The 16,344-nt window shown below is 44.8% G+C and overlaps 1 protein-coding gene across 1 annotated transcript; it reads left to right on the forward strand.

The window, feature by feature from the left end:
- Positions 1-1,089: 1,089 nt before the first annotated feature.
- On the forward strand, positions 1,090-14,784 carry Psmb1 (proteasome 20S subunit beta 1). Its single transcript, XM_003466460.5, has 6 exons — positions 1,090-1,287; positions 5,141-5,248; positions 7,788-7,869; positions 8,701-8,830; positions 13,597-13,703; positions 14,538-14,784. Exons 1-6 carry the CDS (start codon positions 1,175-1,177, stop codon positions 14,721-14,723), a joined length of 726 nt encoding a protein of 241 aa, XP_003466508.1. The 5' UTR covers positions 1,090-1,174; the 3' UTR covers positions 14,724-14,784.
- Positions 14,785-16,344: the final 1,560 nt, after the last annotated feature.

A 16,344-nucleotide genomic window follows, 5' to 3' on the forward strand; every position in this document is an offset into this window, starting at 1 on the left:
CAAGAAATACACACTTTTTTTCGTATCCGGGACAGTACCTGACACCGTGTTAACCAATGGAGCGACCTAAATATATATGTATATATGTATGTATATATATATATATATATATATATATATATATCTGTCCATATATAATAAAGAAAATATTTTGTCTTATCCTCTGTTTAATTAAAACGAAACATTTTAAACAATTAAGTTTTTAAAAAACTTTTCCATTTCCAGAACCACATGTACACATCAGATAGTCCACTTGATATTAGCCAGTTAACTTGCTTGCGTGCTTGCATTTTTTGGCCAAAAAGACAACATTCGTACAACAAAGTCCGTATGACATGTACAGATTGGTAAATAGTTGTACAATGAGTGAAGAAACAGAATATTGCCAGCACCACGACACCAAACAGGCCCTTTTCGTTACGAACTCTGAATTATGCAGCATTCTGCTCAGCTCTGTCTAGCAGTGTCTTCTCTGCGTCTCCTATCGAGCTCTGGCCGGTTCATTTCTTTTTTTTTTTTTTTTTAACTTTTTTTTTGTTCTCTTTTTTCTTTTTACCGATACCGGGGATCGAACTCACGACCTCCTGCTTGCAAGGCAGGTGCTTATGCCGCTCAGCTAAATCCCCAGCCCCTGGCCGGTTCATTTCTTGACTGTGAACTGTCCTATAGGATGACTATTCCTTAGCTAATTTATTCGTTTTGCAGTTTATGGCAGTTTGAGTCGTGTCCAGTCTTGAGCCACTAAAGAACACAGCCATTTGAATACTTTGTCGAGTGTACTGGCCGGGGAGTAGTAACCCAGCGTGGCATCGCGGAATCCTGAGGTGTGCACAATCCCGCCTATGTCCTGCCCGTGTCCATTCCTGTCTCTGTGGCTCCACATTTTGGCCAAGTTTTCTGTACCGTCAGACGTAAAAGTATTTGTCCGCCAATCGTGAATTCGAGTACGTTCTTCAGGGGTAAAAAATGACACGCACACGAAAACATGTGTATCCTAACAGCTTTCTTAATATACAGGGCGTCCTGCTCCCTACAGGTCTGGACACTAAGCGAACCTCCAGGAGCAACGACGAGTGCCTGCTAGAGCGGCGCCTGAGGAAAGCCGGAAGTCGCGTGGCTTCCGGTCGCGGCCGCCATCTTGCCGTGAGACAGCAGGGGGGGACGCTGCAGCGAGATGCTGTCCACAGTGGCCTCGTACCCGGGGTTCGCCAGAGAGCAAGGGATGGAGCCGTACAGCGTCGCGGGCCCTTTGCAACAGCGCTTTTCGCCCTACGCTTTTAATGGAGGGTAAAAACCTGGGGTCTTCGCGCTCGCTGTGGCCCTTCCCGGCTTCCGGGTGCAAGCTTTTGGGGTCGCGGCGGGCGGGCGGGCTGTCAGGTTCCTGGGCGGCTCGCTTTTCGCCTACTGCCGGGCTTTTCGGTCCGGACGAACTGTTATGTCTGAATGCGCGGTCTGTGCTTTCCCGCAGTGTGACATTCGGAAGACCGAAACACCCTCTGCTCCGCAGACCTTAGTTTTCGTAGGTCCTGAACACGTTCTTAAAGTCAGAGTAGGAAAGTAGAGCTTAGCATCAGAATCTTGAACGTGATGGTTGATTGGCCCCTGCTACTGCATGCATGATTGTATCTGGAGCTGAAATGTCTAATCGCTTTTAGATAAAAGGTGGGATTAGTTGGTCACGTGCTTAAATCGGTGCTTTTTCAACATTTAAAGTTCAGGGAAACAGAAAAGGAACCTTTTAATTTTTTTTTTTTTTTTGTACCAGGGATGAAACCACGATCTGCAGCACTTGCCAAGCAAGCGCTTGTGTCGCTGAGCTAAATCCCCGGCTCTAATGTGTTACTCATGTATGTTAGGTTCAGTTTGCCTTTGTTTTAAATTACCAGCTTTCTATGAGTGCCTTTTCTTAATAAAAATAAGGCTGTAGAAAAACCACTATTATTTCGAATTCTTGACAGCGAAGAGCTGTGAATTGAAACCGTGGTTAGTCCCTAATTTTAGTTTATCAAACTTAGCACATTAAAACATATAAAGCCAACTCTTTCATAAAACCGAGAGCATTGAGTTTGTATAAATTATGTTGAATATGCAGATTGGTGGAGTATGTTACAGAATGAAGGACTGATTTTAGCCTTGTCTACACTAATAAAGGGGAATGCGGTGATTGGGTCTCAAATTCTTGAATTTGTATTTCCGTATCTTCCATAGCTGTGTACTTTGGTGGAGAATCAAGGAGGACACATTTTGTAAACTGCTAGTAGTTTCAGTTTAATCCTCACAATATGTGAACAGTAGCATTAAGAGGTCACTTCTTTAAAAAACTCAATGAAGTTAGGCAATCTTGGTCACAGAACTGTTGTAAGGTGAGCCTGGAGTAGGATATTTGAACTCATAGATGTTTTACCCCTGAAGGTATATTTGTTTTCCGGTGCATTCCACTGCCTCCCTTTTTTCTTTGTGAAATAGTATCTGGCCAAGTTCCCCATCTTAAACTGGAATTCTTTGAAATCTCCTTGCCTCAGCCTCTCAGCTGCTGAGGTTCCAGGAATGTGCCAGGAGGCCTGCTTCCAGTACATTTCTTAATGCCTATGATGACTAATTAAATACTTCTGTTGTAAGGTCGGTTATTACACCAATTTACAAAACTGTTACAAGTTCTATTTTGTTGTTGTTGGTTAGGGGGTTTTGATTTTTGCTTTTGAGACAGGTCTTACTGTGTCACTCAAGCTAACCTCAAACTTGCTGTGTAGTCCAGGCTGGCCTTCAGTTTGTAATCCTTCCTCAGTCTCCCCAGTACTTGGATTATGTAAATTCTTTTTAATAAGGATTTTTTGGGTGTTCAGTACTCAGGAGCCATTACTTTTTGACCCCCTGTAGTCCTGTTTAAGTCATCATTTCCCTAAAAGTTCCTTGTAACTTTCTCAGTCTTTGTTTTTTTCTTTAGCACTTTCTGCAGCTGACTCTCAAGCAGCCTGTGTTCCTACAAAGTTAAGCTTCTCTAAGCCCTTAGCCTTTGCGATTGTCACTTAGCACTCTGGCATCTCTCCAGTTCTGCTTCTCCTGAGTCCCTCAGTTCTTGTTTCTTCAGTAAAATGTTTCAGTGGGGATTTTTTCTACCTCACCATAACTCAAGATAGTAAACAAAACAACAGGCAACAACCAGTGTTAAATTCCTGTCCTGTTTTGAAAGCCTATGTTGTTACTGTTTTGCGTTTGTTCTTTTACTTTTTGTGTTTCTTTTCTGTGTCTTTTTTTCTCTTAAATTAAAAAAAAATTGTGGCTGACATAAATGGTTTTCCCAGTTTCTGTCCTATTTAGGTAGTCAACAAAACTCTGCTGGTTGTGCTTTTGTAATTTTTTAGAAGTGCTCACTTCTTCCTCCTCCCCAGGCTCCATTGTGTTGCCTTGGTCTTACTGAACAGTGTTTCAGTTACTTCACCTAATGGTGTTGTCTGAGAGTAGTCTTCTCCATACCCAGCTGTGCAACTGGAACTGTTCTGGCTTTTTAAAATTGGTACTATATATATAAATAATAATAACATTCATCATCAGGAGTTGTACCTGGCAGTGATAGTCCTATTGTACGACTGCTTTTTCTCTTTCCCCTTGCCTCCCTCCATCTCCTCTTTCCCTCCACAGACTCACCCTTGCTCTCATTCTTGATTCCTTGCTCAGATTCCGGAATCTTCAGCAGCGAGTCCCTCTGCTTGCTTACACACACACAGCAGCCTGAATGAGTGGCCTGCCTGCTGCTGTCGTGGTTGCCCGTTTCTCTTTGCTTGCTCTGTGTGGCGGCTGGGATGCTGCCCTTCCTACCGCAGAGCCTAGTGTAATCCCAGCTGAGTAGAACAGTAGCTGCAGTTTCCTGAGTGTCCGGAGCCTGTGAGGCACTGTGCTGGTGCTTTACGTGAACCGCGTCCCTCAGTTCTCACAGTTGCCGCGTCACACAGGTACTGTTTCCCACCATCATGAGCTGGAGCATTTGTCCAAGCCAGTAAGTGGCAGAGGGCGGCCTTGCCTGGGGTGGTTCCGGAACCTGCTGCTTAGTCATGTGTTTCACTGTCTTCGTGCGCATCCACGACAGTTGTAGCTCATGTTTACTAGAGGGATGGTTGCACACCATTAGAAACAGTTACACACATTACAAGGACTTCATAGTTACTAACTCACTTAATTCTTTCAGCACCTGGATAAGTAGCTACTCTTGCAGCCCGGACATATGTATGAGGAAAGCGAGGTCTAGCACCAGGGACGGTGGTACACACTATAATCCTAGCATGAGACAGAAGGATCACCACCAGTTCAAGTCCAGCCTGGGCTAGATTGTGAGATTCTGTCTCCAAAAACAAAAACCAGTTAGATAACTTAGCCATAACCTCATGCCTGATAAGTAGAGGAGCTATAATTCAGAAGCAAGTGGCCTCTTTCCATGAGCTGTCAGAAATTGTAGAGCCAGAGGGGGAAAGAGTCTGCTCTGTGCACTCATTGGTGACAGATACCTGAGTGTCTGCTGTTGCACATTATACGGTCTCACAGATAAAACTGCTCTTTTGAAGCTTTATCTGAAGTGTTTCTGGAGAACTGCTGCCCTTCTCTGACCTCAGTTGGTTCTCCAGGCCACAGACTTGGCCTTCAAGTTGTTTTGTAATATTGGCATCTTGCCAGGGATTTTGTTCAGTGGCAAAAGTGCCAGCTTGGCAAGCTCAAGGTCGTGAGTTCAATCTCCGGTACTAAAAAAAAAAAAAAAAATTGGTGTCTTGTATAAGTGGGTTTTTATCCTTTTTTTGGGGGGGGGTCTTTTTCGTTTTTATCGGTACCAGGGATCAAACTCACAACTGCTTGCTTGCAAGGCAGGCGCTTATGTTGCTGAGCTAAATCCCCAGCCCCCCCGTTTTGAAGATTGTAATGCTACATAGTTCAGTGAATAGCTTTCTTATTCATGCAAGGCATTGCTTTGATTTAGGCTTAGGTTTTTTTCTAGAGGACTGAAGTTTTTTCTCTCCCCCCAGTCTCTTCCATTTGAATCTTCTTGTTCACTTGAAACGGATTTTTCCAAATATTTCCTGTAGAGCACTCTTCTATTTGAAGAATTAGGATTAATACCCTGAAGAATTAATTTTTTCTCTCTGTTTTTCCTCAGTACTGTATTGGCAATTGCTGGAGAAGATTTTTCAATTGTTGCTTCTGATACTCGATTGAGTGAGGGCTTTTCCATTCACACCCGGGACAGCCCCAAATGTTACAAATTGTAAGTAAATATTTCTAATGATGCTTTTCATGTTGCATTTGTAATGACCTCAGTGCTACAAGGGATTCTTCTTATAGCATGAAGGGATTCATGAGCTTTTATGTTGCCTCTTAACAGCTTGTCTTGCATTTTCATAGAAAAAAGTTTTCTGAGTGTTTCTTGAAAACCCAGTGTGTAGTTTTGTATGAGATTTGTCTTGCATACCAGCAGTGCTTTTATACTAAACCGCCATGTGCCATCCCCCAGATCCGCCACTAGGATTTTGCTGGGTGTTAACACATTTTTCTCTGTGCTCTGTCCCTTCGTCTAAGTCTGCTTGGGGTTTGTAACAGTACCAGTGACTGGATGATAGCACAGGGAACAGAAGTGTGTGGGCTCACTGTTCTGGAGGCTGGGAAGTCCAAGATGGAAGCACCAGCATCTGACTTCATGGTCTTCATGCTGTGTCCAACATTGCAGGAGGGCAGAAAGGGCTGAGCCACCCCGACCATGATAGCAGTAATCTCTGTGTGAGGGCACCAGCTCCTGTGCCACCTCCCGGTACTGTCACAGTGACAGTGAAATTTCATTGTGAGTTTTGGGAGGAACCACAGCACTAGTAGCCATTAACAGTATTTAAAATCTGAACTCTTTTTTTTTTTTTTTTTTTCCAGAGTATTCAGTTTAGAAGTAGCCTAAGCAGTTACAATCGACACCTTATAGTATTAATGGGTTAGGTAGTTTTTTCCCAAAAAATGAAGGAAAATGAAGCCATATGTCCAAATACCTGACCTGTGCATCACCCAAAAGCATCCTGTAGTGTTTGGTAGTTTTAGAAATGCTGTCAAGTGGCTGTTACTGAAACATTAGTCACACCAGCCCGACTTGGAAAGCACTTGAGGAGGCTTGGGTCCTAAGCACTGGGTTCTTTGCTGCTGTACAAGTAGGCAAGGATGCATGCACTTCTCTTGGGTCCTGGCCCAGCCGTGACCCATGTCTTAACAGTGTTGGTCTGTGTCATCCCAGCTCCTTTCTGCCTCTTTCTCCTCCTCCTTTCCACCAGTGTGCCCTTTCCTTTTCTTCTGATATGTAGCTTTTAGAATTTCAGATTAGGAAATAAGAAGATAATTTTGCAACTATCTTAGTGTGAACTTGTGCTCGTCTTGGTAACATCTGTCATAGTGTGTGCCCCTAGGTGAGCACCTATCTGTTTTATGGACTACTCAGGATACGAAGCCAGAGAGTAGCACAGAACAGCATTATCAGTACCTGGATGCCATGTCCTTAGTGGCTGACCTGGCCCTTAGCCTTAGCCTATTAAGGGCTCCTATAAATAAAAAAATGCTTCAAGGAACTAGAATTTTCATATAAGTAATAATAGAATGGTAAAATGGGTAAAATTCAAGTCAGAGAGAACAGACACGATGAAACACGAAGAAGAGCTTCATATCACTCACAACCTAATGAAAGGTAATTCCAGCTGACCTACATTTAATGTATTTGCCATTTGCCACACGAGACCTCTGTCCCTTAAAGCACCTGGATATTGGGGAGCAGCATCTTGAAGTTCTGAAACTTAGCCCTGCCCCATTTGTTGGCCTACCATGGCAGTAAAGGCGGTAAAGCCTTGTGGGTGGTAGGAGGTCTTGGTTTTGGTTGTTGTTGTTTATATACTTATTTTTAATTGACTTAGAGGTGGGAGGACTTGGTGTGGTGAGGTTGTTTTCAGCAAAATGGGTTTAGATTTCCTTCTGGATCTAAGTACTTTGGGGTCCAGTTTTGAGGTACAGCCGGTGAATTTGTGTGTAATCAGTCCCCTGCTAAGGAGTCCATCGGGTGGGGGAGTGTGTTTATGTGTGCTCACAGGTGAACACAGAACTTTTCCCTGCCAACCTGTGTGAGTTTACTGGCAGAGTGGATTTTTAGTAGTGGGGTTCTTGAGTGAAAGAAATGTACATTTAAGTTTTTACTAGGTAAACCTAAATTACCCATCACAAGATCACTTTATGCTGTTTCCATGTTTTGAGAGTGCCTGTTTTCTCCCTCCTCACCTGCATTTCTTAGGTACTTTGGGCCAGTGTAGGTCAGCTGGAATTACCTTTCATTAGGTTGTGAGTGATATGAAGCTCTTCTTTGTGTTTCACTGGGGACTCGTGTCTGTTCTCTCTGACTTGAATTTTACCCATTTTACCATTATATTATTACTTACATGAAAATTCTAGTTCCTTGAAGCATTTTTTTTATTTATAGGAGCCCTTAATAGGCTAAGGAAATTGAAATGAAAGTTTGATCATATGTGCTACCAGTAATTTTCTTAACTTTGTTTTTCTTTCCTTTCTTTTTTTAACTATTCATATGTTTTATATAGTCAAAAAGTCAGGCCTACTTGTAATTAGTAAGACTAGGGGTGTGGACCCACTACTGCAAAAGGGCTAGTTAGTTGTCCCTTTACCGCTTAGAAAATAATGGGAATAGGATTTTGAAATTAAAATTGCAAAGATATGTTTTGTTTTATAGTCTTATCAATTCAGTTTCTTGAAATGCTGCCTGCTTTTTACAGAACAGACAGAACAGTTATTGGATGCAGCGGTTTCCATGGAGACTGTCTAACCCTGACAAAGATTATTGAAGCAAGACTAAAGGTAGATGCTCTTGTACATGCCTGTGCTGCTGAGGATTATACTGCTTAGAGCAGCTGAAGATGTTTGAAATTAACTGCCAAAACACTGTATCATATACGATCTTACCCTACATTCGGGAGTATTGAAGTCCTGTAATATGAAATTGTAGCACATTGTGTTTGCTAAAATCTACAGATTGTATGAAAGCCTTCTCCTGAAAGTACTCTTCCCTCCAAAACAAAGCCAGTCACTCTGGCAGGAAGCAGCCCCAACTGTGAGACAGGAACTTGGGTGCACAGTCTGCTGACACGTGCTGTCCCTCTTTACACCCTGCACTCTTAGTTGACAGGACACATGAGCAGGATTTGAAAGAGACTACCAGCGTGTATGAGAGGTTCAACCCATCACCTGAAGGTGCCAGGGTGATCAACGATTTGCAGAAGTGTGTAGTGCGCGGGGTTTACTCAGGACTGCATGCGCTGTAGGTTTTGGCCCCTCGTCTAAGTGCACAGTGAGGCACAGGTGGATTGGGAACATTGCCCAGGGCATTGCTGTCCTGTTTGTATGCATTTGCTCCTGAACTCTAGCAGCCCCTGGGTGAAGGTGACATGGGAAATAGACTTTTGTTCAAACACACTAAACTGGAGGATTGAGTACAGACTTAGCATTTTTCTTCTCAAAATTCTTACAGCCCCCAAATCCAGGGTGCAGTAAGTTATTTTATGTTAGTGATGTTGTGCTGTTTGATCATGAAAGGAGCGGGCAGGTTCCCCTGCTAAGGTGTACATCTGCTGTGTGTGCTGGTCACTGCTGGCCTGTGACGAGCTCTGCCTCCACGTGCCTGTTCTACAGATGTACAAGCATTCCAACAACAAGGCCATGACCACGGGAGCAATTGCCGCCATGCTGTCTACCATCCTGTACTCCAGGCGCTTCTTTCCATACTACGTGTACAACATCATCGGCGGCCTCGATGAAGAAGGTAGAGTTGTGTTTTCTAGCAAGTAGAGGGGTGAGGCCTTGGAGTCAGCAAGCCCTGTTTAAAGGCCGCCTGGCCCCGCAGCTTCACTTTCTGACCAGGAAGTGGGAAGGGATTGCCGCTGGGAAGAGTGAAGGACAGACACCATAATTAGCATCTTTATCCAGAAAGAAATCTGACTTAGAGAAGATGGACTTAAGTGTGGCTGTATGTGACAAGGAACAAACATAGCTGGCTTAAAACCTTTTTGAAAAGTGATAGCTTAAGAACATGGAGGGAGGTAGAGCTTGTTTCGGCAGCACACACACTAAATATAGGAACACTGGGGTGCTTAATACTTGCCCTTGCCCTGCTGTTCCTGGAATCTGTCTGAAATAGCTTTGTGAGAGTAGGAGAGCGTGCCTGTGAAGGTCAAGTCATTGACCGTGGTGTTACTGGTCCAAAGCTGTGTCACCCCGGTGGGTACCTGTGTTTCCACCAGTTCTTACACAGTCTTCCAGGCTGGCTCCATGCCACCATTTAGAAAGGTGTGCTGCAGTAAGAAGTTACAGAAACATCTGGATAAAGACACAGTGGGGAAATCTTACCTTCTGTTTTATTTAGTCAGGCAGATCTGTAGCTGGAGTTGCTCCAAGAGTGACAATAGAATTCCTTCAGGGGACTGACCCAAGCCTTGTTGGGGTTCCCAAGACAGAAACACTACATGTCAGGGTGATCAGGCCAAAGCATTTGTTAGGGAAATGGACCTGGATAGTGCTACAGCAGTCCTGATGCCATGGCAGCAGAGGTCTTCCACCTAGCTGGAGTGGGCACCAGGGAGCCTAGTTAAGAGCTCACATGAGGGCGTGAGGGGTTTGGCTCAGGCCTGGGATTAATTTCTAGTGGCTTAGCAACAATCACCAAGCCATAGCCGCAGCTTGTGTTCAGCCAGGCAGCGAGCCTGATCCCAGCAGACAGTGTGCTTCATTTCAGACTGAAAGGAGGTGCAGATGCTCTGTGTGCTGTGAGGAAGAATAAGCAAAGGTTGAGCTCTTCTCTCTTCCTGCATGTTCTTAGGTCGGCTTTCGCACCCCTCTCTGTAACAGGTTTGTTTCTCCATTCCTTTTCTGACTTCTGTGGATGGTACTTCTGGAAATGTTCTAGTCAGTTTAATTCTTGGGTTAGGCATAGATGTTGCCACATCTCTCTTCAGTGCTTTTCACCTTGCTTGGAAGCCGAGAGGAAATGCAGAGGTAGCAGTGCCTGGATAACTCAGCCCTAGCCACAGATGAGTTTGCCTGGCATAGCATTCTGGGGCCTCTAGGGCTTAGGTTCTGTCTGGCTTGCGATTAGGTTTATCTTTTGATATTTTAGCAACATTCAGAGTGGCACCGTTGCACTTCCACAGACCAGGCAGTGCCTTCTGAGTTTTTCAGGGAGTCAGAAGGAGAATCTAGGAAAGCTTGGGTCCACTCGATAACAGGTCTAAGACATGGAGTCCATGGTCCCTTCATTTGACTTCAAAACCTTCGACTTCCGTGGCAGTGCTCTGGGCGTGGGTGTTCTTCCTGGCTGTCTGTAGCTTTTTTTCTGTTGTTCTTTACATTGATTTTTATTTATGTATAAAACCATCAGTTGCCCAAGAACCATTTCCAGCTCTTTCCCCTGTATTTTCTGGTGCTTACTTTTTATTTCCCAAGCAATGAACTTAATGCTGTTGAGGTGTTGTCCAACGTGTGATTCTGACAAATAATGATGTTGGTGATATTTTGGTTTCTGTCCTGGTGAGATGGTCTTGGCTTTTCTGTGTTGTCTTCTTCTGAGCACCCTACTGTAACATAACTTGTCATTGCTGGCATTGTGGATGCTGTGATTACAGCTCCTCTCTTAGGCTCTGTTTTGGCTTCCTAACTTACCGTCTTTGGCACGGGTTTCTTGGCGCACGCTGTAAGCACAGTTTCCCGAATGACCTGGCCCTCAGTCCGGGTTGGACCAGCAGCCTGTGCCTGGTGTGTGCTTCCTTGCAGGACATCTTTGGCCCTCTCCCTGGGGTTCTTGCTTGCTGCTCACCTTGAGTCCATTTCCTGGACGCTTTGCTTCTTAGTGATTCCTTCCTTTACTCTGGTGGGTACATCTCCTGAATATTTCTAGGAAAATAGAACAGGAGGTCTTTTTTGAGACTGCCTTCAGTTGTGTGTGATAGTTTTAGAGGTGCTCCTAGTCTGGCGAACTACTTCTCCTCCTCCCTCTTTCTTCCTCTCCCATTTCGTTTCCTCTTCTGCTCCTCTCGGTCTGTGTTCTCATCATCACAGGGATCACTCCTTCATACAGTATTTTCTTATTTTTATCCTGTATATTGTCTGTCTCTTTGTCTTTTTGTTCTATTTGTAGATTTCTTCAACTTTAGTTTTTTATTCTTAGTGATTTATATCTGGTGTCTAATTTCCAAGAGCTTTTTCTTACTTTCTGGCTTTTTATTTTTAAATCCTGATTTTGTTAGAGATTGTTGTACTTAATTTGAAGGGTTGTGGTGTTCTTTGCATTTCATTAGGTAGTTGTAACTTTATTTTCTCACCTTCTATGTGGAGACCTAGTTCAAATTTTTGTCTTGATAGACTGTTCACTGTGAAGGGTGATGCCATGAAGTCTGGTTGTAGAGAGGGTGCTGCTGTGCCTCGCCCACCGACGGGCTTCAGTTCTGTGCTCAGGTGGATACTACCTCTTTCAAGGAAAGTTCCTTACATCTGTGTTCCGACATGGGTGCTGACGTAAGAAGAATCCTGCTTGGCGACCATTTGGACCTAGGAGGAGCGGAGGCTGGTGGTCTCTGTTCGTCCACATCAGCTTTCCATTTCATTCTCTTCTTTTATTCCTTCCCTATCTCAGTCCACTCTGAGCTGGTGCCCCGAGTCCAGACCCTTTGCTGGTGTCTCCCCAGACTGCCCTCTGTGAGGAGCAGTGGGGACCTGGACCCCAGCGCTGCTTACTGAGACATTTGAGACAGGGGACCCACAGTCAGTGTCAGCACCTGCTGGGACCTCTGTGCCTTTGAGCTTATTGTTGTACTTTTACATTTTCCCCAAAATTGAAAGTTCTTCTGCAGTGAGAATAAAGACATGGTTGTATGTGTGTTTAAGAGTTTTACGCAAGTAGAACTGGAGTTCAGTTTGGGCACCCTGAATCTGAAACCTAAAATGACTTACAATTCAGAAGTTTGACCACCACCTGCTGCCACAGTAGAAGGATCCACACTGTATTTTAAGTACAAAATTACTTAAAATATTGTGTAGAATTACCTTCTAGTTGTGTGTATAAAGTGTATATAAAACACAGTTTTATGTTTAGACTTGAGTCTTGCCTCCAAGAAACACTTCTGGTCCCAAGCATTTTGGGTAAGAGATAGTTGTATACTATATGCATGTATTCCATACATCAGATCACTGGATGATGTATTATAGAGAGTTTCAAGCTACTAAAACTATGAATGATATATGAATGATTGTTTATTTTTTTTCAGTACTAGGGATTGAACTCAGGACCTTTGCACTGGGCTACACCCTTGGTCTGTTTTTTAAAGACAGAATCTTGCCCAGGCTGCATTTGAACTTGCAGTCCCCCTGCCTCAGCCTCCAGAACGCTATGATACTAGGCAGTGTGTTTGATTTTAATGGCTGACTGGAAGTGTGTGGCTATATCATATGGTGCCTAACCAGTCTTTTGAAGGTGTTTGTTACAAACAGTATGATGAACATCAGTTTACATACTCTTTTGTGTACTTCTCTAATTAGGCTTTTCTTCTAGAAGATTCCTACCGGTTGAATTATTGGGTCATAAGTTTGTTTTGGGGGGTATTTTTTTGTCTTTTTGACACAGGTCTCACTATGCAGTTCAGGCTGGCCTTGAGCTCACTTTGTAGCCCAGGCTGGTCTCAAACTCAAAACGATCCCCCTGCCTCGGCCTCCTGGTGCTGGGATTACAGGCATGTGCCACCATGCCCAGCTGTTCATTGGTTTTATATTCTTGGTTCTGGCCAGGCCTCTAGAAGAATGTAGCAGTAGCCCTCTGCTAGCGAGAGGAATTAGAATGCACGTTTTGGGGGCATCTTTATTTTTATTGACCTTTGGCATTTCTTCTTAGAGGCTGACCCATGTATTCGGTTTGGTTTCTTTCCTTACTTGCAGATGAGGCTTTCTGTGTAAATTTGCAAGGATTCTGTTCAGTTATGTCAGCCCTTGGCTGTGACTGTGGCACATGCCTCCAGGGATACTCTCCGCCCTTTGTAGGAGGGATTTCTTTTGCAGACGCATTGATCTGAGTAACACAGTCTGATCTGTCAATCTTAGCCATTTCCTGCCTTGTTAGAAAGCCTCCTGTCCTCCTGTTTATCTGTTTCTGTCAAGGATGTCTGACCTTATCTTCTGCACTCAAATTATGCTTTTGGAATTTATTTCATGATGTCTGTGAAGCCACTTTCATGCTGTGGGCCACAGGACCATCTCATGACATTAGCTTCATGAGGGCAGAAGGTTTCTAGTGTACAGGTTGGCCCTGGCACTTGTGCCTTGCCGCCTGTGGCTGTATTCCCTGAGGAGGAGGAGTGAGTGGCTGGGACACCTAAGGTGTTGCCTGCATAGTAGTAAATGTAGTAAATGTGTTCTGGTTGTTCGCTGGAAATTGAGCTGAGTTAGTATGTATTTTTTTGTGTCTCACAATGATGACTGGAGGTATTTTTCCTGTGGTTGGGCAGTGGCCGGGATGCACCCCTTACAGACATTGTTTTCTTCCTGCAGGGAAGGGAGCTGTGTACAGCTTTGATCCAGTGGGCTCCTACCAAAGAGACTCCTTCAAGGCTGGAGGCTCAGCCAGTGCCATGCTGCAGCCCTTGCTTGACAACCAGGTAAAGAGCTGAGGCCCAGCTGTGGGGAAGATCAGGCGTGATAGTTCCCTCCTGGTCCTCTTCATTTTCCACAGGTGCTGTTGAGTTCATTGGGCGGGTGGGACTTACCCACAGTATCCTGACTCTCCAGGGCCCCCAGCTGCTCCCATGTCTTTGGCTTCTGCCTGTGTTCCTCTGCCCTGTGGGAATCTTACATCTATAGTGGAGGGCCCTGTTTTTAATCTTACTGTGATATTTTACCTGAAGTTGTAAAAATGCCTCTCTCCCACACTCACCATTTCTGAGTTTCCTAATTTTGTGTCGTTACCTCAAATATATTCAGACCTACGTTGTTGGATTTCCAACATCCTTTCTGCCTCTGTCTAAATCCCTAATTAATCCTGCTCACGCTTGATGATTTGCATGGCCACCTCTCTGCTTTTGTCTGCCTGCCTCGCCTTCTGTCACCTACTACACGTGGACCTCTTTTTCCCTGAACTGAAATGATGCACTCCTGTCTCATTCCTGTCCCTCAGGCAGGAGCATTTGGTGCTCTTCCGCTCTGGTTTATCTGTACCCACTTACCTGCCACGTGTGTAACTTACCTGGGACGGTCCTGCTTGGTGTCCTCATTTAGGATGCTTTTTTGTCTAATGTTCCACTGACCTGCATCTTACTTTGATGTGTGCGGCTCTGAAGTGTTTGCAGGTTTTGGTACATGTGACTCAGCCAGGCCTAAAGACATTCAGATGTGGTATCTACTGTGCATCCTTGGACAAGAACGGTATTGGGGGAGGCTGGGACCTTTGGGCTCACTGAGTTGTGACACCTCACACACGTCTACTGTCCCTCTAGGTTGGTTTCAAGAACATGCAGAACGTCGAACATGTTCCGCTCTCTTTGGACAGAGCCATGCGTCTGGTGAAAGATGTCTTCATTTCTGCTGCTGAGAGGGATGTGTATACTGGGGATGCCCTCAAGATCTGTATTGTGACCAAGGATGGCATCCGGGAGGAGACCATTCCCCTGAGGAAGGACTGATGTGTGGGCTGTGCCTGGGCTATCAAGCAAGTTGCTTTTATTAAAAAAGAAGTGTGAATTACTCGGTTTGTTACAATGTGTCGTCTCTAAGCAGACAGACCTGGAAAGTAGAGTTCCTTCCCTTCCCTTTTCTCATTCTTAGGACAGTTTTCTATATTTTAGGGACATTTTGCAGTTTAAGTATGAAAACATGGCTCATGTCAGGTTTTCCTCACATCTGTGAGCAAGGAGTTAATCTGGAAAGCCACCCTTGTTTTGGGAAGAGGGCTCTCAATTCTTATCCCACCAGCTTATCTAAAGGGACCTTAAATCTCCCAGAGGCACTCTGTGTACCAAGAGTCTAAGAGTTTAATGTGCATAGATACTATAAAGTTTCATCGCAGATACTTTCAGCAGTCTGAAATGGCTGTGTTAGAGAAAACTCTTCAACCAGAGTAAAAGAAGTTTGGAAAAAGAAGTGGCCCTTGACATGAATGTAGCCAGAAATCTGGGGAAAAGTGACTGTCACCAGCGCCCCATTGCTGGGTGGCCCGGCTTGTGTGCCATAGGTTCCCCACCCTGACCTCCGCGCTGTGACCTGCTCACTGGCAGAATAACCTGCGGTATAATGGGAGTCTTCTTGCGCTTAAGTTTACAAACCACTTTTGTTTACCTTGCCTATTGTTAAAAAGAACATAGTTCAAATCATGGAAAAGTTCTGGAGGTAATGCGTTTTTAAAACTGCAGACATTTCTGTCCTGTGTCTGTCATAAGCCCTGGGGTGTCACAGTGACACTGCGTTCATTTTAAACTGTTTCTATTAGGCTTTGCTAAGAGGCAGACCCAGTAGGAGTGTGTGTGAATAGGTAAGTGAGAGAGTGTTTACTGGAGGAGTGACACTCTGGACTGTGGAGGCAGAGGTCCTGTGACAGTATCAAACGTCTCCAGGCTGGAGACAGGAGCCAGGGTGCTGCAGTCCTGATCTGAAGGCTGATAACCCGGCTGGAGCTGGGGAGAGCCCAGATTGTGATGTTCTCACTCCCAAGGGAGAACAAGTTCCCTTGGCCTCTGCTTCTGTGTATCTGGGCCTCACAGCAATGGCACATACCCTCCCACCCAGCCCACTGACTCAGGAACAGTCTGCTGCGAAAATCCCCTCTTACATATGTCCGTAGACTGTTCTGCCAGCTATGTAGGGACCCTTCGGGCTGGTCAAGTTAGCACCTGAAACCACAGTGTCACAACTAGAAGCAGGAGGCTCCCACTCAACATACGCATTTTCTATCTTGATGCCTTTGAGTTTTTCCAAAGGAGATCTGCAGATTCTGGGGTTCTGTGTTTGCCTGGTTTGAATTACATAAACATGGGTATCAAGGTGTTCTGAGAATATACTGCCTGAGGTTGCGGGGAAGTTCTGCAGATCCAATGAAGGTGCATGATGTCTTCTCCCTGCTTCAGCTGCAGAGTACTTTACCCTGGCATCCCTGGAGCCTTTGAAACTGGCAGGAGAACTCCTGAAGGCGAGCTGCCAGCTGGTGGGGATGTGAGCCAGCACTCGGTCCACACAGGTTGGGTTTGGGTGCTATTGATGGTTGTTCTGTCCTGTGGGTGTCAAACAGCACAGATGTTTCCCTGCAGCCTG

Source organism: Cavia porcellus, unplaced genomic scaffold, assembly GCF_034190915.1.
Source record: "Cavia porcellus strain 051 isolate PalLab524CR breed Dunkin Hartley unplaced genomic scaffold, mCavPor4.1 scaffold_7, whole genome shotgun sequence".
NCBI lineage: Eukaryota > Metazoa > Chordata > Mammalia > Rodentia > Caviidae > Cavia > Cavia porcellus.